A 23,913-nucleotide genomic window follows, 5' to 3' on the forward strand; every position below is an offset into this window, starting at 1 on the left:
CGAAAAGCTGTTAAAGGGAGTTCTCCAAAGCGCAGCTGTCATCACCACAGAACAGGATATTCAGAGGCAGCAGCATCATTATCTGTGGGATCTTTCTGTGTACAGGTTGGTTGCCATGTCTTATCCGTGACAGTGCTGGCATCACTTTGAACATCTTTAATCACTTGTCAGGTATCCTAAAGGAAATGAGAAAGGCACGATATAGTTGCAAGAATTTTGTACATGATGTACTTTCCAGAGCATAGCTAAAGATAGAGATTGGCTTTTTTGTCACATGTGCATGGAGACATACAGTGAAATGTGCCATTTTGCATTAACAAGCAACACAGACTGATGAAGTGCTGGGGGCAGCCACGCTTCCAGCACGCCCATAACTCGCTGACTCTGTGAAATGTGGGAGCAAAGCGGAGCACCCAGAGGAAACTCACATGGTCGCAGGGAGAAAGTATAGACTCCTTCCAGACAGTGGCAGGACTTGAACCCCAGCCACTGGCATTGTAAAGCTACCATGCTGCCCTAAGACTATAAACAAGCTCAGCCTCCTCTTCCATCAGTAGTTCAAAGTAGTTTGCACACAATGTTTCCCTGATCTCCATATCCCTGGGCAGGGGTTAATGGATATAGCTACGCTGCCTAGGAAGGGATCCTATGTTTTCCCTCCTGCCAGTCTTGTACATGTTGAAACCCTCTGGGCTAGTGACCTCCAGAGTCCAGTATATTTTGCATCTGTAGTACAGGTCTGTACCAATTAATTCTAGCTACAGTCTATGATTAGAGTCATAGAGCAATACAGCACAGATGCAAGCCTTGCAGCCCATCCAGCCTATCCCATTTAGTCCCAATATCCTGCAGTTGGCCCATATCTCTCTAAGCCCCTCCCCTCCATGTACCTATCCTAATTCTTCTTAACTGATACTAGTGTACCTGCCTCGACCATTTTCTCTGGCAGTTCTTTCCATGTACAGCCCCGTGCAAAAGTCTTAGGCCTATATATGTCTCTCTGCCCTCTCCCTTCCCCTTTTCCCAACCATGATTCCCCTCTCCCTGTCCCCTTTCCACTCTCAGTCCACAATAGAGACCCATATCAGACTCAGGTTTATCATCACTCATATGTCATGAAATCTGTTTTATTTTGCGGCAACAGTACAATGCAATACATAAAATTACAACACTACTATGCAAAAGTCTTCGGTGCCCTAGCTACATATGTGTGTCTAAGACCGTTGTACAGTACTGTACTCTGCAAGAAAAAGTTGTCTCTTAGGTCCCTTTCAAATCTTTTCCCTTCCACTTTAAACCTCTGCCCCTAGTTTTGGACTCCCCTGTCCTGAAGAAAAGACTCTTACCATCCACCTTAGCTATGGCTCTTATAATTTTAAACATTTTTTATAAGGTTGCCACTCATTCTTCTATGCTCTGAGGAACAAGGACCTAACCCAGTCAACCTTTTCCTGTAATCCAGATGTTCTAGTCCCAGCAACATCCTTACAAACCTTCTCTGCTTAACTGAAGATCTGTTCTTGTCTGTAGCTAATGAACTTGCAGTGAAACTTTTGTAACCTTAATCGATTTGCAGAAGCTTCAGGTTATGGTCAGTTCTTGGAACCCTTGTGTGACCTGGAGAGTGTCTGTACGTAAAAAGCATCCAGCCTTCCTGGCTGCTGCAGATTAGTTTTCTGCTAACCTCAGCGTTCCACGTTCTCATTTCCTTAGTTACCCTATGTCAAGTTCAGACATGAAGCCACAAACAGGATGAACACACGCAGAATGCTGGAGGGACTCAACGAGTCCAGCAGCGTCTATGGAAATGAATAAGCAGTTGATGCTTCAGGCGAAGACCCTTCCTCAGGGCTGGAAAGGAACCAGAACATGAAGGTGGGGGAAGGAGAGAGGATTTCAAGCTAGGAGGTGATAGGTAAAGCCAGATGGATGGGAGGGGGCAGTGAAGGAAGAACCTGGGACATGATAAATGGGAAAGGTAAAAGATGAACAAGACAGAATGTGATTGGGAGGGAAGAGTGGACCATGGGAGAAAGGGAAGGTGATAGGCTGGTGAGGAGAAGAAGAGAAGAGGTAAGGTGGGTGATGCCAGAGTGAGGAATGGAAGAAGAGGGAAGGAGAGAAATCAATTCGAAACGCTTCCCTGAAGTGCAAGTCAGAATCTGAGATTTCATGAAGCCAAGACTCTCAGCTCCTTCATATTGGGATGGAGAAGCCTCACTTGACACTGAACATAGGGTTTGTGTGAGTGACACAGCAGAGTGAATGATCAGGGCCGTTCAGTGAGCCCATCGCAGAGTCCGAAAAGGGAAATCTTCTAAAGTATGGCATTAGAAAGAGAGAAGTTGGAAGCAAAGCTCCAGTTAACAGGCTGTAGAGGGGGAGAAGGTCGCTGCAGCAGAAACCCAGAGGACAAGGTTTCCCGATGACATGCTAGTGTCATTTTACAATGACAAATGAACATACTAACCAGTATCTTTGGACTGTGGGAGGAAACCAGAGCACCCTGAGGAAACCCACCTGTTGACAAGGAGAACGTACAAACTCCTTACAGATGGCATGGGAATTGAACTCCGACCTCTGGAATGCCCCAAGCCATAACAGTGCCACACTAACAGCCATCCCTCAACAGCCAAGACCTCCCACAAGTGTTACCATGCTTCTGGCATCAACATAGTAGGCCCACAATTCACTATACGTCTCTGGAATGTGTGATAGAGAGGAGACCCTGAGGAATCCCACATGGTCGCGGGCAGTACGTACAGTGGCTATAAAAAGTATTCTCTCTCCCCCCCCCCCACCCCCCAGAAGTTTTATATTTTGTTTTACAACATTGAATCACAGTGGCTTTAATTTGGCTTTTTTGACACAGATCAACAGTAAAAGATTCTTTTGTGTCAAAGTGAAAGCAGATCTGTACAAAGTAACCTAATTAATTACAAATATAAAGCACAAAAAAAGATTGCTTAAATATCCACCCCCCTTCATGTGACGCACCAAATCATCACTGATGCAGCCAATAGGTTTGAGAAACCACATAATTAATTAAATGGAGATCTGTTTTTTGGAGACCTGTGTGCAGTCAAGGTGTTTCAATCGGTTGTAGTAAAAACCGCGGCAACGTGACAGGTTACTATCGATGCAATGCTCCTCAGACAGGATGAAGAGGTCAATACTCCCCAATGCCATTAGGCTTTACAATTCAACTGCCAGGACTTAAGAACTTTTTAAAAGCTATTATTAATGCTTTTTGAGATAGTGATTTAGATGCATATCATATTTTTTTACTGAGTTAAGTATTGTATGTAATTAGTTTTGCTACAACAAGTGTATGGGACATTGGAAAAAAAGTTGAATTTCCCCATGGGGATGAATAAAGTATCTATCTATCTAAATACACCTATATTTGGAAGGTACAACTGCTGGTGAGTCAGTATCCTGGCTGTGGTGAACAATGTATACCTGTCTGGACACGCCCCTCTGCTGACTGCTCCTGTGGCTCCTCCCACGGACCCCTGTATAAAGGTGATTGAAGGCACTGCTCCTCCCTCAGTCTCCAGGATGTTGTGTGGTGGTTTCTTGCAGCTAATAAAAGCCTGTTGTTCGCCTCCCGTCTCCGAGAGTTATTGATGGTGCATCACTGGCAAAAACTACACCATGAAGACGAAAGTACACTCCAAGCGACTCCATGAAGAGGTTATTGAAAAGCACAAGTCAGGAGATGGTTACAAAAAAATTTCCAAGACACTGAGAATCCCTTGGATTACAGGTAAGTCAATCATCAAGAAATGGAAAGAATATGGCACAGCTGTAAATCTGCCTAGAGCAGGCCGTCCTCAAAAACTGAGTGACCGTGCAAGAAGGGGTCTAGTGAGGGAGGCCACCAAGAGCCCTGTGACAACTCTGGAGGGGTTACAAGCTTCAGTGGCTGCGATGGGAGAGACCGTGCATACAACAACTGTTATCTGGGTGCTTCACCAGTCACAGCTTAACAGGAGTGTGGCAAAGAGAAAGCCTCTGTTGAAAAAACTCAGATGAAATCTTGGCTGGAGTTTGCCAGAAGGCATGTGGAGACTCTAAAGTCAGCTGGAAGAAGGTTCTATAGTCTGATGAAACCAAAATTGAACTTTTTAGCCATCAAACTAAACGCTATGTTTGGCATAAGTCAAACTCTGCACATCATCAAAAACACAACATCCCTACAGTGAAGCATGGTGGTGGCTGCATCATGCTGTGGGGATGTTTCACTGCAGCAGGCCCTGGAAGGCTTGTGAAAGTATAGTGTAAAATGTGTTATGACCCCAGCCCCCTCCTTTGTGAGATTCGCAAGAGCCCTAGACAAGGGGGGGGGGTCAAATGACCCAAGAGAGAGAGGGAGACGTGCTGAAGACCACGTTTCCCCGGGAAGCAGAATAAAGCGACTCTTTGACTATTGTCTCATGAAGACCACGTGTAAAGCCCTCGGGCGAAGTGGGCTGGTCGCTCAACAAGACAAAAACCTCGGACATAGCCATTGTCTTGGGAGACACCTTTGTGAGATAAGGAACTGGCCTACGTGCAAAATCTCAGGGCAATGTGAGATGGGTGATGGGGGAAGGATTGCCTCGCCCCCCACCCTGATGGACATCTACAACCCTGCCAGTCCAGATAAAAGGTGGGCTGCTGAGGCGGGGCGCCAGACGCACCAGAAGATACGCGAGAATTCCTGCGACTGCGTTTAGAGAGCGACAGCCGGTGGTGGGGTTCGTGTGCGTCCTTCCCTTGCCTGGGATTGGCGACATCACCAGGGAAGAACGGCCTAGCTACAGGGGAAGCCACAGATGAGAGTCCATTCCCCAACGAGACTTCCGACTACCTCCTACAGGTTGGAAAAACTGATGGGTAAATGTTTCATTCTCTCTCTCTCTTTCTAACAAAAGTGCACCAACGCGACATCACGACAACGGCAGCGGGTGGAACTGCAGTGACCGCAAAAAGACTTTTGAATATCCAGTAAACAATATATATCTACATTACCCCTAGACAACTGTAGAGCTTATTTCTGATTGATTATTACTATACCTATGCTTTAGATTGAGTTGTGACGACGTATATGATCTGAATGTTTTGTATTAACCATACGTTTGTGCCCCTTTATAAATAAAAACATTTGAAAATAGTAGCATCAGGCTTCGGTGGATCCATCTATCTTTGCTGGAAAACTACCCGGTTACTGGGGAACGTAACAAATGAATGCAGCAAAACACAGGGAAATCCAGAAGAAAACCTGATGCAGTCTGCGAGAAAACCATGACTTGCGAGAAGACTTGTTTTCCAGCAAGACAATGAACCCAAGCATAAAGCCAAAGCTACACAGGAATGATTTAAAAACAACAAAGTTAATGTCCTAGAGTGGCCAAGTCAGAGTCCAGGCCTCAATCCCATTGAGAAATTTGTGGCTGGATGAAAAGGGCTGTTTACTCATGATCCCCATTTAATCTGACGGAGTTTGAGTAGTTTTATAAAGAAAAATGGGAGAACATTGCAGTGTCCAGATGTGCAAAGCTGATAAGAGACCTATCCACACAGACTCAAGGCTGTAATTGCTCCCAAATGTGCATCTTCTAAATACTGACTGAAGAGTGTGAGTAAATATGCAATCTATTATTTTGTGTTTTATTTTGTAATTAATTTACTTTGTAGAGATCGGCTTTTATTTTGACAGGAAAGAGTTTTTTTCTGCTGATCAGTGGCAATAAAAAGCCAAATTAAATCCTCTGTGAATCAATGTTATAAAACATGAAAACTTCCAAGAGATGTGAATACATTTCTATAGGAATTGTACAAACTCCGTAGGGTCCATGTTAGGAAATGGACTCCGATCGATGGTCGCTGGTCCTGTAAAGCACAATTCTAACCACTGTGCTTGTGTGCTGCTGCAGTGCCTCCACCTGCTTTCTACAGTTCACATTCTACAAGTCTTAAAGGATGGCTTTCCGTACTTTCTTTGCTGTTGGCATAGTTTTTGGCTTAACAGACTTGCGCAAACTTGCACAATTTTCATACAGTGTGAACAAATGATATACAGTACTGTGTAAAAGTCTGAGTCACGCACATACATGTGGGGGAGGGTGGGGAGGGGCAGGGAGAGGAATCATGGTTGGGAAAGGGGAAGGGAGTGGAAAGCATTCTGAAATGATCTTTTCTTTCTTTTTCCAATATTTTTATTAAATTTCATATCCACAAATACAGAATTCATAAGGATACTTATTATAAATCAAGATAAGATAGCACAAAATGCACTATATATAAATCACACTGATACATATCCCTTATCCATGATCAATCAAATAAAATAAATTGAATTATGAAATACAATAATACGGTTAATCATATTATAAAAAATCTACACCCACTACCAAGACAAAGCTGGTTGGTAAAAAAAAACAAAAGAAAAAAAGTGTACTTTACCATATAGTGTTTTATTATAATAGCCCAGGTCTATCTTTTAATAACAATAACAATTCAAAGATTTTTAAAATAGAAAGGGTCTCCATAGCATTTGAAAATCTTGGTTAGAATCAGAAATCAAACAACAAATCTTCTCTAAATTTAAACATGACATAATATCGCATAACCATTGAGCGTGTGTGGGGGGGGGGGGGGGCAACCTCCTTCCATTTAAGCAAAATCGCCCTCCTAGCCTTAAGAGAAATAAAAGCCAGTACCTGCAAATGAGAAGGCTCCAAAATTATAGCTCTTTCCTCAACGATACCAAATAAGGCAGTGAAAGGATTGGGCTTAAAATTAACTTTAAAAAATACAGAAAAAGTTTGGAATATACTTTTCCAATATTTTTCAAGGCTCGAACATGACCAAAACATATGAATTAATGAAGCCTCTCCATTATTACATTTGTCACAATAAGGAGATATATCTGCAAAAAAAATGAGAGAGCTTGACTTTAGACATATGAGCCCTATGTACCACTTTAAATTGTAGGAGGGAATAACGAGCACATTAAGGATGAAGAATTAACCATTTTGAAAATAGCCCTCCAAGTCTCATCAGATAATGAAGTCTGTAAATCCTTTTCCCAATCTTTTTTTAATTTTGTCTAAAGGAGCCGTTCTCAATCCCAACAACAGACCATAAATATAAGATATTGAACCATTATCAAAAGGTTTTAAATTAAAAATTACATCTATTGTGTTCTTATCCAGACTGGTAGGAAATATATGTACGGTAGTTTAGATCTTTAAAAATCTCTAATCTGTAGATATCGAAAAAAGTGGGTATTTGATAGGTTATATTTCACCGAGAGCTGCTCAAAAGACGAAAGATTCCCTCCAACAAACAAATCCTGAAATTGTTTAATGCCTAATCTATCCCATTCTCTAAAAAACAGATCAGTCATAGATGCTTTAAAAAAGAAATTAGAAAAAATAGGACTAGAAAGGGAAAATTTCAATAAACTGAGATGTCTTCTAAACTGTAACCAGATCTTCAAAGTGTGTTTAACCACCAAACTGTCAGTTAATTTATTTAAAGATAAAGGAAGAGAGGATTCAAGAAGAGAAATAACAGAAAATTTCGTAACAGAGTTGTCTTCCAAAAAGACCCATATTGGGCAATTCTCACGATTAATATAATATAACCAGAATGTAAGATTTTGTATGTTAATTGCCCAATAATATAACCTAAAATTGGGTAGAGCAAGGCCCCCATTATTTTTAGTTTTTTGAAAGTGGGCTTTATTTAATTGGGATTTTCTGTTCTTCCATATATAGGAAGAAAAAATCGAATCTAAAGAATCAAAAAAAGACAGGAATAAAAACAGGTATGGCTTGAAAAAGATATAAAAAGGTATGCAACAGTCTGAGGCACACACACTCATATATATATATATATATATATATATATATATGTGTGTGTGGGGGAGGGGCAGGGAGAGGGGAATCATGGTTAGGAAAAGGGGAATGAAGTGGAAAGCATTCTGAAATGATCAATAAACTATTTGTTTGGAATCAAATGACCTTGCCTGGTGTCTCAGGGCTGGCTGTGTCTGCACCTGTATGACCACCCCCCCCCCCCCACCCCACCCTCAGCCACAGACACATTTATAAATAAATAAACACAGAGAAAAGTAAATAACTAAAAGATAAATAAATTTTGAGAACATGAGTTGTAGACTACCTGAAAGTTAGTTCAGTGGTAGTGGAATTGGTTCAGAGTTTCAGATTTAGCTCAGAAAGAGAGAGTGAATAGAGAGAAACTGCCTCCATTAGCAGAAGGTGCAGAGGCAGGAATATCTAGATCGAAGGCTCTGAGGAAAACTTCATGGAAGGCTGGGCTGTTATTGTGGCTAGTATTGACCCACAAGGGTTGGTACTGGGCCCCTTGCTGGTGCTTTGGGCAAAATAATGAGTTGGGTTTAGGTGTAGGAGGCATGATCAGTAAGTTTACAGATGCTGTAGAGCTTTGGTGGAGTTGTTGACAGTGTTCGCTGGAATCTTAAGCTACAGGAGGATATTAATGTATTGTTGAAATGGACTAAAAATGACAGATGGAGTTTAATTGAACAAATGTAAAGCGGTGTACTTTAGGGATGCTGATGAAACTAGGATGTACACCGTAAATAGTAGGGCCCTAAGACTATCGGCAACAGAGGGACTTTGGCGTTCTAGTCCAAAGATCCTTGAACATGGTGGTGAAGCAGATAACTTTATAACAAGGATTATGGGAAGCTGGCCCACATTAGTGGAGCCATTGAGTAGGTGAACGGGCAGGATATGTTCCAACTTTATGGAACATTGGTCAGATGTTGACTGGATTACCACATGCATTCCTGGTCAGGAGAGGGTGCAGGGGAGCGACACCAGGATGTTTCCTGAGGAAGGTTTCAGTAATGAGGAGAGACTGGTGTGGAGGAGGTTAAGAGAAAGGGTGGGGTATGCCTCCACCTATCAGCTACTTACAATGCAATCCGAACATTTCCAACCCAGCATCTCCACAGCAGTTCTCACCTCCAGTCTTGCAAAGATAAGATGAATGACACTCTTATCAGCTCTATGACTTAACAACCTTAGTGTGATTGCTATACCTTTAAACAGTTTATAGGCTGGAAAATTACCCGCCATGGATCAAGGATTCAGGGTGGTAGTGAAGTTGGCTTGGAGGAATGGAGGCTGGTGGCGCTGGCTGTGAATGGCATGGTGATGTTCGGAAATAGTGTAGGTTCATGTAGGGGGAGGGTGTGGAAAGGAACTGGAAATGGTGGTCTTGGTGAGTGTGGATTGGTGGAAGGAAGTTGGAATGAAGTCGAATGTAGATCTGGAAAACAGATAAAGAAACATAACCATATAACATATAACAATCACAGCACGGAAACAGGCCATTCCGGCCCTCCTAGTCCGTGCCGAACTCTTAATCTCACCTAGTCCCACCTACCCGCACTCAGCTCATAACCCTCCACTCCTTTCCTGTCCATATACCTATCCAATTTTACCTTAAATGACACAACTGAACTGGCCTCTACTACTTCTACAGGAAGCTCATTCCACACAGCTATCACTCTCTGAGTAAAGAAATACCCCCTCGTGTTTCCCTTAAACTTTTGCCCCCTAACTCTCAAATCATGTCAAATCATAGTATTAGAATGATTTCAAGTGATGGAAAGGAAGGGTGGAGTGGGATTTTGGGTGAGTTTTCAGGGTATTGTTTAAATCTGACCTGAAACAGCCTCCTTCTATCAATCTCATTCAATAACTACAGAGCTAAAATAGGGAATATAGATTGTGCTTGTACTTTAAGAGGAGGTAATGTGTTAATAGTGTGAGAAGGCATTATGATTGAAGACTCTGCTTGGCAAAACGTTAGCGTCTCTGTTGCATCATGAAAATAGAGGTGTTACAATGGATGGCCCAGTGGAGATTTCAATAGAAGAGGTTAAATCTAATTTATTGGGAGGCGAGGTTAATGAGGTAAAGAGATTGCAAGTCGTCAGAAATGGGGTAAGGATGGATAGTTAATCTGTATTGATATGTTTTGATGAAATAAAGCTCTCTGATAGAGTTACTTTGGATTATGTTAGTTATAATGTACGAGCTTGTATTCCAACCCCACTTCGATGCTACAAATGTCAGAGGTTTGGGCATGTGGCAGCAGTATTTCATGGGAGATTAAGACGTAGTCAGTGTGGTGGGGAAGGTAAGTATGAAGGTTGTGAAAGGTTGTAACTGCGGAGGAGAACATGGTGCACCTTATACAGGATGTGAAGTGCTTAAGAAGACAGCTGATGTTTAACGTACAGTTAGGAGTATCTTGCAAAAAGTTAAACCAAAATTTTTGCAAAGTACCAGTCAAATAACAGAATGTGAAGTCAGGGGCTATATGTTGTGTTATGTGTGAAGCCAAGCAGAGCTGCAGAACAGATGCTGCTAATAAGAGAGAGATAAGGGAGAGCCATCCAAAATGCTAATGAGAGAGAGAGATAAGGGAGAGCTATTCAAAATGCTAATGAGAGAGAGATAACGAGAGAGAGCGCGCGAGAGAGAGCGAGAGAGAGAGAGAGAGAGAGAGAGATAAGAGAGAGAGAGACACACATAATTCAGTATTTTGGCATCTGTACTGCTACTGCCACGGACATTTTGCTTTGAACATGAACTGCTCGTTAACACTCCTGCTGAGACAACAAGAAGTGGTGAAGTTTGATGGACAGGTGATACCCCATCAGGAGGGGAATAAAATAGCGGGTTTGCTAAGACACAGGCAGACACGCCACGAGACCCTGGAGAGAGCATTGTGCCCCCACAAGTTGGTGGGAGTTTGGATGACCGATTCGTGGGAATCGGCCAGAGGCTCACGGTGTGTGTCCACCCTTGGCTGGGTGACAGGTTCACCACGGAAGAACGGTCGCATCTGGAACAGAGGGGTCCCAGTCGGTGACCACAACGGGACAAGAAGACAACGGAAAGTTTGCTTGAAATTTCAGCTGTATCTCTCACTCTCTCTCTCCAACGGTACCACAACAACTATCTTGAACTACACTAAACTGAACTGAACTCTGCTTCACTTGAAGACTGATCATTTGCCCCTAGACTTCGATAGAGCTTGGCTGATTCCTATTCCCATATTTCTGTGTATATGAGTATATTATCATTGCTAACCTGTTACATTTATATCCTTGCATTTACTGTACTGTATTACTTAATTTACTAATAAACTTTATTAGTTTCTAGTAATTACAGACTCCAACGAGTGTTCCATTTCTGCTGGTTTGTTACGGGGTACGTAACAGTTGGCATCAAATTTCTCTCACTAAAGATACTTTACTAGTTGATAAAATGAAGTTTGTGATGTTCATAACAGATGTGGTAAATAGTACTGCTCAAACATCTACTTGTACTGAGAGAATTACAATGATTGTGAAAGCTGCTGAAAAGTGTCTTGGTGTAGCTGGTGTGATGTGGGAAGCTGTAAGTGAAGCTCTGATGGGTGGGGAATCTGTATTTCAGTCTCTTTATGAAGGAACACAATGGCCATAAGAATATTGCAGTGGAATGCAAGAAGCCTGATTTCTAATGGTCAAGACCGTGAGAACTTTATCTCAGATTTATCAACTCCACCTGGTGTTATATGTGTGATGCACCATCAATAACTCTCTGAGACGGGAGACGAGATATCGGCTTTTATTGACTGGAAGAAAGAACAAGCAGTAATTGACCACCATACTACATCCTGGAGACTGAGGGCAGGGCTCAGGCCCCAATCGCCTTTATACCGGGATCTGTGGGAGGAGCCACAGGAGCAGTCAGCAGGGGGGCGTGTCCAGACAGGTATATGTAGTTCACCACATTCACCCCGCCCCCTTTGTTTTAAAAGAGAGTCCCCATGTGGCGAAGTTTCTTACAAGTATATTTACAGGTTAAGTCTATCAGGTGGTCGAATCTGTCACTGCGATCTACGTAGCACCGGCTGTGATTGCACCAGAGACGGTGGTTGTGCTGGTTCCGGCCTAACTGGAGGTGTCAGCCCACTAGGCGTCAGTGATCCCTCATGCTTGTGCGAGGCGCCTGGTATATGCGCGTGCAAGACGCCCGGTATAGGAGTGTCGTGAGGAGTCTGTGTAGGGCTCGGTGTGCGCAGTGTCACCTCGGGTACAGGGTTCATAGTTACCGTGGAGTGTTCAGGGTAGTGGTCTGCTGCTCCTGCGGGCGCCAGGTCGCGGAAGGAGACCGTGTCCTCCTGCTCATCAGGTAAGACCACGTAGGCATACTGGGGGTTCGCATGTAGAAGGTGAACCCTCTCGACCAGCGGGGAGTATTTATTTCTCCTCACATGTTTCCGGAGCAGCACTGGCCCTGGGGATGTCAGCCAAGCTGGTAGGGTGGTCCCAGTGGCAGACTTCCTGGGAAAAGAGAATAGGCGCTCGTGAGGGGTGGCATTGGTGGACGTACATAACAGGGAGCGGATAGAGTGGAGTGCCTCAGGGAGGACCTCCTGCCATCGAGAGACCGGCAACCCTTTCGACTTAAGGGCTAAAAGTGTGGCCTTCCACACCGTGGCATTCTCCCTCTCCACCTGTCCAATTCCCCGGGGATTATAGCTCGTGGTCCTACTAGTAGCAATACCCCTAGCCAGCAGGTACTGGCGCAGCTCATCACTCATAAAGGAGGACCCTCTATCACTGTGGATATAGCAGGGATATCCGAACAGAGTGAAGAGCTGGTGCAGGGCTTTTATGACGGACGTGGCAGTGGTGTCGGGGCAGGGGATGGCAAAGGGGAACCGCGAGTACTCGTCGATAATGTTGAGAAAGTAGACATTGCGGTCGGTGGAGGGAAGGGGGCCCTTAAAGTCAACACTCAGTCACCCAAAGGGGCGGGTGGCCTTGATAAGTTGCGCCTTTTCAGGATGGTAGAAGTGCGGTTTGCACTCAGCGCAGACTTGGCAGTCCCTGGTCATCGTCCTGATGTCCTCAAGGGAGTACGACAGGTTCCCGGCTTTCATGAAACGGTAAAATCGGGTGACCCCCGAGTGGCAAAGATGTGCATGGAGGGCGTATAGCCGGTCGAGCTGCGCGCTGGCACATGCTCCCCGGGATAGGGCATCAGGGGGCTCATTGAGCCTTCCAGGCCGGTACAGAATATCATAGTTGTAGGTGGAGAGTTCTATTCTCCACCGCAAAATTCTATCATTTTTGATTTTGCCCCACTGTTGGTTGCTGAACATGAACGCAACTGAGCGCTGGTCAGTCAGCAAGGTGAACCTTTTCCCGGCGAGATAGTGCCTCCAGTGCCTAATAGCTTCCACTATGGCCTGGGCTTCTTTCTCCACCGCGGAGTGCTGAATTTCAGGGCCTTGAAGGGTATGAGAAAAGAATACTTACAGCCTTCCTGCCTGATTGAGGGTAGCAGCCAGCGCGAAATCAGAGGCGTCACTCTGTACTTGGAAGGGAATGGTCTCGTCCACCACATGCATCGTTGCTTTGGCAATGTCCCCTTTAATGCAGCTGAAGGCCGTGCAGGCCTCGGCAGAGAGGGGAAATGCGGTGGACTTGACCAGGGGGTGGGCCTTGTCTGCATAATGGGGGACCCATTGGGCGTAATAGGAAAGGAAGCCCAGGCACCGTCTGAGGGCTTGGAGAAATGCCGGGCTCGTCTCGTCGGGTCACTGCCACCTCGTCGCTAAGCGATATCTTGCGTAGACAGTGTTCACCGGCCGCAGGTACTATCTTTTGAGGGCGTCCAGTGCCTCTTGGTAGGTCAGCAGGTCCCTGATAAGTGAGTAAACTTTCGGGGTGACCCTCGAGAGGAGAATTCTGTGCATAACAGCGGGCTCAGTCGCACAATCCTCCTCCAAGTATGATTGGAAGCATGCAAGCCAGAGTTCAAAGGCAAGAGCTGCTTCTGGAGTTTGGGGGTCCAAATCTAATTTTTCCGGACATAAAATACTTTCTATGTTTTAAAACTTCCAGTCAATAAAATTGATGCACCATCAATAACTCTCTGAGACGGGAGGCGAGATATCGGCTTTTATTGACTGGAAGAAAGAACAAGCAGTAATTGACCACCATGCTACATCCTGGAGACAGAGGGCAGGGCTCAGGCCTCAATTGCCTTTATACCGGGGTCTGTGGGAGGAGCCACAGTCAGTGGGAGGAGCCACAGGAGCAGTCATCAGGGGGGCGTGTCCAGACAGGTATATGTAGTTCACCACAATGTGTTGACTAATCCTTGTTAACACATTTAAGTTTTTCTTTGTAAGGTTATACTGTAATTAGGCACGATAGATTAGTTGGTAGAAGGGGTGGTGTTGTAAATTTTATAAGGAAAGGGATAGGACCTAGAGTTGTGGATGTAAATGAAGTACACGAGTATTGGAAGTATTTGTTTCAACAGGTAGGGGTATTAAAGTGGTAAGTTATTACAACCCTTGTGGAAAGCCTTCGATTGATTTGTTGGAAAGTATATGTAGCTTTAGCTCACTAAGGGTCGTATGGTGTGGGGATTTTAATGCACATAGTTCACTATGGGGTTGTTCACAGAATGATCGTAATGGTTTGATTGTAGAAGAAATGTTGGATATTTCACATCTTGTGTGTCTTAATGATGAGAGGGGTACAAGATTTAATGTTCATAATTGTCCTTAAACTACCATAGATTTAACTTAAGTTTCTAACATTCTGGCTGGAGTGAGTGAGTGAGATGTCATGGGAGATGAAACATTGGGGAGTGAGTATTTTCCTATATTTATAAGCTTGGGAGTGGATTTGTATTAGTGACAGAAGGGCACCTTTAAGATGTGGAATTTTGGTAAAGCAAATGTGGAGAAGTTTAAGGCTTTATGTGATAAAGTCTGTCGGCTGAATGTTGAGGATGATGTGGAATGAAATGTTATGCAAACTGCGGCGGAAGTGATTCTTTTTAAAAGGGGCATTAATAGGAGAAAGGTTGTACCATGGTGGACTTAGGAGTGTGCAGAGGCAATTGGGGAGAGAAATAAGGCGTTTAGGGAAGTCAGTCTCCGAGTGACCTTATTCAGTGTAAAAGAGCAGAAGCCGCGGTGAGGAAAGTAGTGAAGGTTGTGAAAAATTGTGATGGAATTGGAAGGGATACTAAATTTGGAGAACTTGGGGAATGATTAAAATATGGGGGTGGGGGTGGAATTCATAGGGCTAAGGACATTCCAGTATTGATTAAAGAAGGTAATATGATTATTACTGAAATAGAGAAGGTTGAGTTGGTGGCTCGGTCATTTGCTGCAATTTATAATCAAGATAGTTTAAGTGAAGAGGCTAAACAATGTAGGGCTAAGGTTCTAAGTGAATACCCTGATGTGTTGGAAGCTAGCTATAGCAATCATAGTATTAGTAACGTAGAGTTTTCTTTGTGTGAATTTCAGAAAGCTGTTAATAGTACAAGTCAAGCTGCTTCAGGAAACGAAAGGAAATATGTTATTGTATGTTCAAACATATGATTGACATCTCTCTTGAGATGATATTAAAATTTTTGGATCATATTTGGAGTTTAGACCATCTTCTCTCCTCATGGAAAATGACAGAGGAAGTGCCTGTTCTAAAGCCTGAACCCCCACCCCCATTGGATCTTCTAGTTGTGACCAATAATGTCCCATTTGTGTAAACTTATGGAATGTATGGTAATAGAGTGGTTGAGTTATACTTTGGAATACAGAGGTGATAAAGCATTTTATCAGAGCAGATTTCAGAAGAGTAGAATGACATTGGATTCAGTTTTACGTTTGGAAGATGACATCAGAAACACACAGGTAAATAAAGAAATTGTAACAGCAGTACGTTTTAATATAGAAAAAACATATGATATGTTATGGAGGCAAGTCTTTTGATTAAACTATGGAAATTAGGAGTGAGGAAGGCTATATAATTCTTTAGGTTTTTTATTGGGACAGTCTTCAAATAAGGGTAGGTAAGGTACATTCGAGCTTCTATGAGATAGAGAATGGGAACCCACAAGGCAGTATTTGTAGTCCTCTGTTATTTAATATTATGATTAATGATATTTTCTCCGAGATAGGTACTGGGGTTGGTAAATCACTTTTGGCAGATGATGGTGCTTTATGGATCAGAGGTAGAAATTTCAATTAAACTGTATGTAGGATGCAATTAGTGGTTAATAAGGTTGAACTGAGGGGTTTTAAGCTTTCTGTAGCTGAAACACAAGTTGTATGTTTTACAAAGAGGATCAATTGACCTGCACTTCATTTTAAGTTAGATAGTCAGACTCTGGAAGAAGTGTCATTGGTAAGGTTTCTGGGCATGTGGCTGGATAATAAGCTGACATGGAAGCATCATATCAGTAAGATAATTGAAAAATGTAAAGGGACACTAAATATCCTTAAGGTGTCTACATGCGTATTCCTGGAGTGCTGCAGGAAAATCTCTGTTGACCAATCATATTTGTTTAATTAGATCTGTATTTGATTATGGTTGTGTGCCTTATGGATCAGCTTCAGTTTTACCTTTAAAATGTTTGGATGTGATACAAGCACAGGCTTTAAGACTGTGTTGTGTGCAGTAAGGTCGTTTCCTGTTTTGGATTTACTGGTTGAACTGGGACAATTACCCTTACTGTTGTGGAGTTTGAAGTTGATGTTAACATACTGGATTAAATTGAGGGGCAGAGAATGATCACCCTGTTATAAGTGTGTTGGAAGACTGTTGGGACATCAGAAGAAGAATGTTTTTAGTTTTGGCTGGCTGTGTTCTTTCACACTAGGAATATGGGTTTGCTCGATTATGCAATATGGCCCACTGTAGTTTTCTCGGTAACCCTACCATGTTTTTTTCCCAATGTCTTCAGTTGATTTCAGGTTCCATGATTTAATGAAGTTCAAGGATTGAGATATTCCTGAGAGTCTGTTGGTTCATCAATATGTTAAGGAAAATTATTGTGATATGTTAACCATTTTATGGATGGATGAAAAGATAATTTAACAGAAAATATCAGTGTGGCTGTTTACGTGCCTGAACTACAGGTAACAATAAAGAAACATCTTACAAACCATTTATCAGCATATATTGCAGAGCTGGTTGTCGTCATTTCAGGCTTACAGTGGGTGGAGGAATACTGTCCTTGCAAAGTTATAATTTGTTCAGATTCTTCTTCAGTTTTAAGTAGTCATAAAACAAGTCATTCCAGCAGTTGACCAGATTTACTGCTGGAAGTTCTTCAAACTTTACTTCACATTCAAAGTATTGGTGCTCATATCAGCTTCTTATAGGTCCCTGCACATAGAGGTGTTGAGGGGAATGAGTGGGTTGATTTTTTGGCCAAAAAAATAGTTAAAAGTTCATCTGTGGATATAGACCTTCCACTCAGCAATTCAGAAGCTAAGGGGTTGGTGGGTCTAAGAGCTAGCAAATTATGCATGACACAAGCGGAGATGCGTGAAGGTGAGAAGAGGCAAATGTACGATCAAGAATGATTAATAGTGGTTGCTGGTTGTTGAGGTGCAACTGGGTTGGTGGGATATCATGAATTTGACTAGCCATTAAGCTTCCTCCTGCTCTGTGTTCATGCAATTCTCCTTCATTGCTTTCTGTACTCTCTCTCTTCAAAGTCACTCGTATCTGCAGAATTTTCTGCCCCTCACCTTCCATCCGACCATGACCTCTGCCCAGTCTGGGCCTGTACTCGCTGGAATTTTAGAAGAATGAAGGGTGGGGGATCTCACTGAAATTATCAAATGTTGAAATGTCGAGATAGAGTGGATGTGAAGAGGATGTATCCTTTGGGGAGGGAGTCTAGGATCAAAAGATACGGTCTCAAAGTAAAGGGACATCTACTTAAAACAGAAATGAAGATGAATCTCTTGAGCCAGCGGGTGGTGAATCTGTGCAGTTCATTGGTAGTTGTAGAGGCCAGTTCACCGGCTGTATTTAAGGCAGAGGTTGATAGCTTCTTAGTTAGTCAGGGAATGAAAGTATACGGTTAGAAGGCAGATGAAGCCTGCATGGTGGAGCAGTCTCTATGAGTCCAATGGCCAAATTTTACTCCTGTGACTTGTGATCTTATTAGCTATTCTGTATTCCGTCCTACCTCAGGTGAACTTGAAGAACATTTTCCCAATTCTATAAACCCACGCTCCCTCTGGAAGCTGCTGGCCATTTTTAAGAACTGTAATGGCTCTCGGGATATTGATTCCTGTTGATGCAAACAGCTTTTCATGATAACAGCAGCATGCATTCAGCAGTGAACTTGGAAGAAAGCACCGTCAATGGGTATGAGTTTAAGTATTGAGTAATGTCTTAATTTTGAGAGGGCTCCAGATAGCTTACAATCCGCAGCGAGAGGAACAAGACTATTTTCCATTTGAACCCTTTAAAAAAAGTTTCAAAGTGACACTTTGAGGTTATTAACTTTACCAGAACAGGACTGAGCAGCAAAGGAACCAAAGGAAATAACCTGCCAAGCAGAGAAGTGATACAGACACATCAGACACAATCAGCCAAGCAAGATACAGAATTCTACAAGAAATGTTGCAAGGCAAGGACATGAAATAAATAAATGTTGTATACCCTGTGGCCATTTTATTAGCTGCATCAGTACACTTGCTCGTTAATGCAAGTATCTATTCAGCCAATCATGTGGCAGCAACTCAATGCATAAAGGCATGCATACATGGTCAAGAGGTTCAGTTGTTGTTCAGACCAAACACCAGAATGTTGAAGAAATGTGAACCAAGTGATTTCAACTGTGGCGCCAATGGTTTGAGTATCTCAGAAACTGCAGATCTTCTGGGGTTTTCATGCACAACAGTCTGCAGAGTTTACAGAGAATGGTACGGCTGGTTCAAGCTGACAGGAAGGTGACAGTAACTAAGATAATGATGCGTAACAACGGTGATGTGCAGGAGCATCTCTGAATGCACATCACGTCAAACCTTGAAGTAGATGGGCTATAGCAGCAGAACGTCATGAAGATACACCCAGTGGCCATTTAATTAGGTACAAGAGGGTGTCAAAGGATATGGGGTGAAAGCAGGGGTGTGGGGATGACTGGATGAAGTAGATCAGCCCATGATTGATGCTTCTGCTCCTATATCTTATGGTCTAATGAAGTGGACACCGAACGTAAAGAAGGTAAGATAGACTGAAGGCAATTATTACCAATAATAATGACACTAGAAGATTCAAACTAGCAGACTAAAATAAATTCCACCACATTTATTTTCAGCCTGAAGAGCAGAAAAATAACATTGCTATTATTTACATCAAAATATTATTAATAAGTTTTGTCACAATTCATTAGTGTCAGAAATATTTAGAAAATGTAATTGTAATGTCTCACATACATAGTCAGAGTGCTGGCCAGCAATTTCCAACTTTTAACATACTGGAACTCTGGAGAAATTACACAAGAAAGAGCCAAAAGTTCTATATCTTTTGCCTTCATTAGGCAATGTGCCTGACCCTGAAATAACTCACAACTATTGATATATTTAATTGGAGCCACACAGCTCTTCATTAAACAGCAATAAGTCTGTGACAAAATGTTCTGCCAATCTTGTGAAAATTGCAAGCTTTAACAATTTTTCCCATTCATTATGAGACATATTCATTTCGTATAGTTTGGAGCATTGTGTTCTTTTAATCTGTGTGAAAACTGAAGAAATTTGTTAAATATTATTCGTGACCAACATTATTGCCTAGGAAAAAATGGTGATGGGCTGTCCTCTTGACCAGTTGCAGTCCTTTGGGGCAGGGGATCCCACGATGCTGCTAAGGAGTGAAATCTAGGATGTAGAGCCATTGAGGAATTATTTCCGGGTCAGAACAGGGTGCAGCTTGTTACTGGAGAGAATTTACACAGGCCAGTTAACTTATCAACTAGTACATCTTTTGAAAGTGGGTGGGATCTGGAGCTCCTGGGGAAAAGCCACTGGATGGATCTTTTCCTTTACTATTGGAATGATCATCCTACTCCATTGGGGTAAGATGGCTCTCCTCATTAGTTCTGTTTCCCATGGGCATGGGTTAATCAAAATCAAAAAAGGGTGGACTATACTGTGTCCATAGCTCAAAGACACAGAAATTCCCAACTGCTACTGACTGAGACCAACTGACCATGACAATGGCCAGAGAGCAACTGACTGATACACTTGGAAGCAGTACCCCCCCCCCCCCCGTACACAACAAGACCGTGCTGTCTATCCAAACAGCATCTGCCGATTTTCTCCTCTCCATGCTGTCTATCTCTGCTCAGTTCCTGCCTCTCCATTGCAGAAAATCAGAGGTTTTCCAATAACTTCCCTACCACTGTCGGCACACTCATCAGACTGTAATCCTGCTGTGTTTCATATAATACACGGCAGCGAAACAGACCCTTTGGACAACTTCACCTGTGCCAGCTACAATGCCTGTCTAGTCTGCCATTATCTGTATTAGGCCCGTTTACCGCGACTATTTCCCTATCTAAGTTCCAGTCAAATATTGCTATGGAATGTGCCTCCACGAGCTCCGTATTAGCTATTCTCCGTCCTCTCGGGAAAAAAAAACTTTCTCCTCAGACCCGCTTTACATTTCTCCCTCTTTCACCTTAACTCCGTGCCCCTCTGGTTCGAGATTCCCCAGTCCAGGAGATTAAACAAAATCTATCTATATTTATCTTTGCCCACCCCCCAGAATTTCGTAAGCCTCTACAAAACGCTTTTGAGTAATCATACCCCTTCCCCTTTCGTAAGTACGTTTTATGAACTGTATGCATTACAAAGTCTGTTAGTGCTTGAAGGAAGACTATCGGTTTCAAAAAAATCTAGTATGTTATTTCATTGTTATTGAAGTTAAACAGGAATGTAAAAAGAGCAATTGTAAACAGCAGATTAACTGTAAAAAGCCATGGGATCGAAGGAAGTGATAGGCTCTGGTAAAAAAAATACATGAAACAGTGTGTTAACCCGTACTTCGTACAGATTTCCCCCGAGCTGGTCGGTACACTCTGGTATTAAGCAAACAAGCCGTTGTGTTTTTTTTTGTACAACGAGGAAAGTTACTCGTCGTCACTTGCAAAACAATATAATACAAATCACTGAGAATATACAACCAATACATTCACACCTAATTCGGATACTGCGATCAACTGTGCATGGTTTGAGATTTTTGCCTGTTCTTCAGAACACAGATATTCCTGAGGCAGCCCATCAACTCGCTCAGGTATTGCTTGAAATCTTCGGTCAGGAAACAGTAAACAATAGGATCCAGAACGCAGTTCATGGACATTAGACCCAGAGTAACGTGGTGAAGGTCATTGAATCCCTTCCTGAAGCTGAAATTGTCGGATTTCCAGAAGTTGAGAACTAAAAGCACCCAAGGCAGCTGGGTCAAGTGGTATGGCAGAAAACAAAGGATGTAGATCACTAGAACCATCAGCACCATTCGGGAAGCCCGTTTCTTCAGCTTGCCTTGAGGCAATCTCAACGCTACCTTCTCAATCAAAAGTTTTCGAAGGATGAGGATGTAATTTGCAATCACCACACCGAAGAGGGCAGCGAAAGTCAGCACCATAATCGAGTGAATGGCCAATAAACCTATTCGCACCGACTCATTCTTGCTGCAGTAATGTTCGAAACAGCTTATGTTGTTGTTAGTTCTTCTATTGGTGTGGTTACTGCTGGTGATCAAAGTATTTATAGAAGAACCGACAGTTCCTGTCCATATTACAGCGGTAACAATGATACCTCTTACGACCTGCTTCGACTGAGCTGTTTTCAGCGGCCGTGAGACAGCGAGGTAGCGGGTGAAGCTTATCAGCGTCAAGAAGCAGAGAGTGCTGTAGGTGTTGATGTAAAACAGAGACCCCAAGAAACCGCACGCGCTGTCGGATAATCTCCAGTTTCTTCCGTTGTTGTAATAATCGACCCAGAATGGAAGAAACACGATGAACATCAGGTCTGCCAGTGTCAAATTGATCATGTAGATTTTGACTTCAGTCAGTCCTTTATTGGCTGTGTTGTATAGTAAATAAAAGCATGCTGCGATGTTTTCCGGAAGCCCTATAATAAAGAGAAGACTGTAAATCACAACGAAATATGTGGACGTAAATGCGGACGAATCGTAGAATTTGTCTTCCGTGCAGTTCATTTTTGCCGCCGCTCAGCCGAGGAAAGACGCGCAGTGAAGCTGTGGTAAATCCACGATCACCTCTCTGCCCTTGTGCGAGGTGGCTGCTGATCTACTTTTTACTCCGCAGTTTCTTGAACAACTCCCAGGTGCTGCTGCTCTTCTAGAATGTGAATGCTTGATTGTTAATGTCCAAGCAAGTTCGGTCTCAAACCCTTCCAACTTCCCTCCTTCTCTTAGCTTCACTCCGGATGGAGAAAGTCTCGTTTTTTCGATTACTTCTAGGACTGGAGCTGACGGTTAATAATATCTCGCAGTCCTAATACCGAGTGCGAAGTGTCTTAGCAACAGGAACTGAATCTGCTGCGGACTCGGAGGGCGTTAACTGTTCTGCTTCTTTTCGCTCCTCCCTTCAGTTTCCCTCCTCTTTGATCGGGAGGGAGGTTGAAATTTCTCACGCTTCAGTCAGAACCAAGCTTCACGCATGGCGAGACCGGCATTTCCAGGAATGGGGCGAAAGGGCCTGGTGAGAGGTGAACCCTTGACCACAGAATTGAGAAGATCCTCCTCTCCGCATTCCGGCATGGCCAGAAACGCTGAACCACGGGTTTAACACATCTGCCTCCAGAGGACTGTGCTTTCGGCGTGATCGCCCCTCTGAGCTCGGGAGCGGGGCCTCGTTGGAGGGGTTGGTCAGCGAACCGTCCGAAGCCATCGTCCTTTCCCAGCTACTATAGGCTCCTTTTTAACCAATCACATGTAAGGGACACGCGGGAGGGCTTCCATTTTTTATCCAACGCCCTTGTTGTACAAAGTGTGCTTAAATCCACTCCTGCAGAAATCTCTCTCTTAACCATTCATAGTTGATCGCAGTATCCGAATTCGGTGTAAAGGCATTGTTTGTATATTCCAGGTGATTTGTATTATAACTGTTACGAACTCCGTAAGTGGGTCACTTACCAGTAAAGATAGAGAGGTCCGTTGAAGTCTGATGGTACTATTTTTAACAATATTTATTGGTAAACATACACAAAAATAATATCAATGCAAACATACAGATAATATACGTCGTCAATACTAACTCTAAAAGTGCGGGTATAATAATAATCAATAAGAAATAAGCTCTATCGTTGTCTAGGGGAAATGTATTGTCCGATGGAAATATAAAAGTCACTAGCTCATTCAGGCTGCAGCCGTTGATTGGAGCCAAGAGAGAGATTTTTGAACTTGCCAGCTTGTCCTTTTTATGATGTCGATCCTTCGAGAGTTCCGTTTTTTGTAGTCGGTCCTTTTAGCTAAGCCGTTCCGTGGAAGCCCGCCAATTCCTAGGCCAAGGAAAAGGACGCACACGGGCCCCACCAGCTGTCGCTATTAAACGCTGTCACTGGATTTCTAGCGTTTCTCCTGGTGCGTCTAAAGGGGTTGTTCCCCAGACCGTCTTTTATCCTTCCTCACGGGGTCTCAGATGTCAATCAGGTTGGGATGATGCAATCCCTCAACCAGCCCACTCTGGTCATTCCCTGAGGGCTTCAATGAATAGTACAGTACTCAATACACAATTCCGTCTCCAAGAGACAATGGCCGTTATCCGTGGCTTTGTCTCTCGGAGGCCCAGGACACATTCCAAACCTTGAGGAATCTGCGTGTCTCCTCTCATTTCCTGGGTCCCAGACCCGCATTAATAGCGATCTTGCGATTCTCAAAAAGGAGGGGGCTACTTTGTACCCTTCGGCCCCTCAGAGTTGTGGCACGTTCGTAACATAACCACGAGTAACTTCCCTCGTTGTACAAAAAACACAACGGCTTGTTTGAATGCAACCGGTGTACCGACTGTT

General features: G+C 43.3%; 1 protein-coding gene across 1 annotated transcript; it reads right to left on the reverse strand.

Moving 5' to 3' along the window:
• Positions 1-19,186: 19,186 nt before the first annotated feature.
• On the reverse strand, positions 19,187-22,389 carry LOC140730766 (platelet-activating factor receptor-like). The gene has a single exon (XM_073051628.1). It carries the CDS (start codon positions 22,097-22,099, stop codon positions 21,095-21,097), a length of 1,005 nt encoding a protein of 334 aa, XP_072907729.1. The 5' UTR covers positions 22,100-22,389; the 3' UTR covers positions 19,187-21,094.
• Between the last annotated feature and the right edge of the window lie 1,524 nt (positions 22,390-23,913).

The sequence above is a fragment of the Hemitrygon akajei genome, chromosome 7 (genome assembly GCF_048418815.1).
Source record: "Hemitrygon akajei chromosome 7, sHemAka1.3, whole genome shotgun sequence".
Lineage (NCBI taxonomy): Eukaryota > Metazoa > Chordata > Chondrichthyes > Myliobatiformes > Dasyatidae > Hemitrygon > Hemitrygon akajei.

Coding starts and splice junctions, on each gene's coding strand:
- LOC140730766 (XM_073051628.1), bottom strand. CDS start 22,099: ATGAACTGCACGGAAGACAAATTCTACGATTCGTCCGCATTTACGTCC.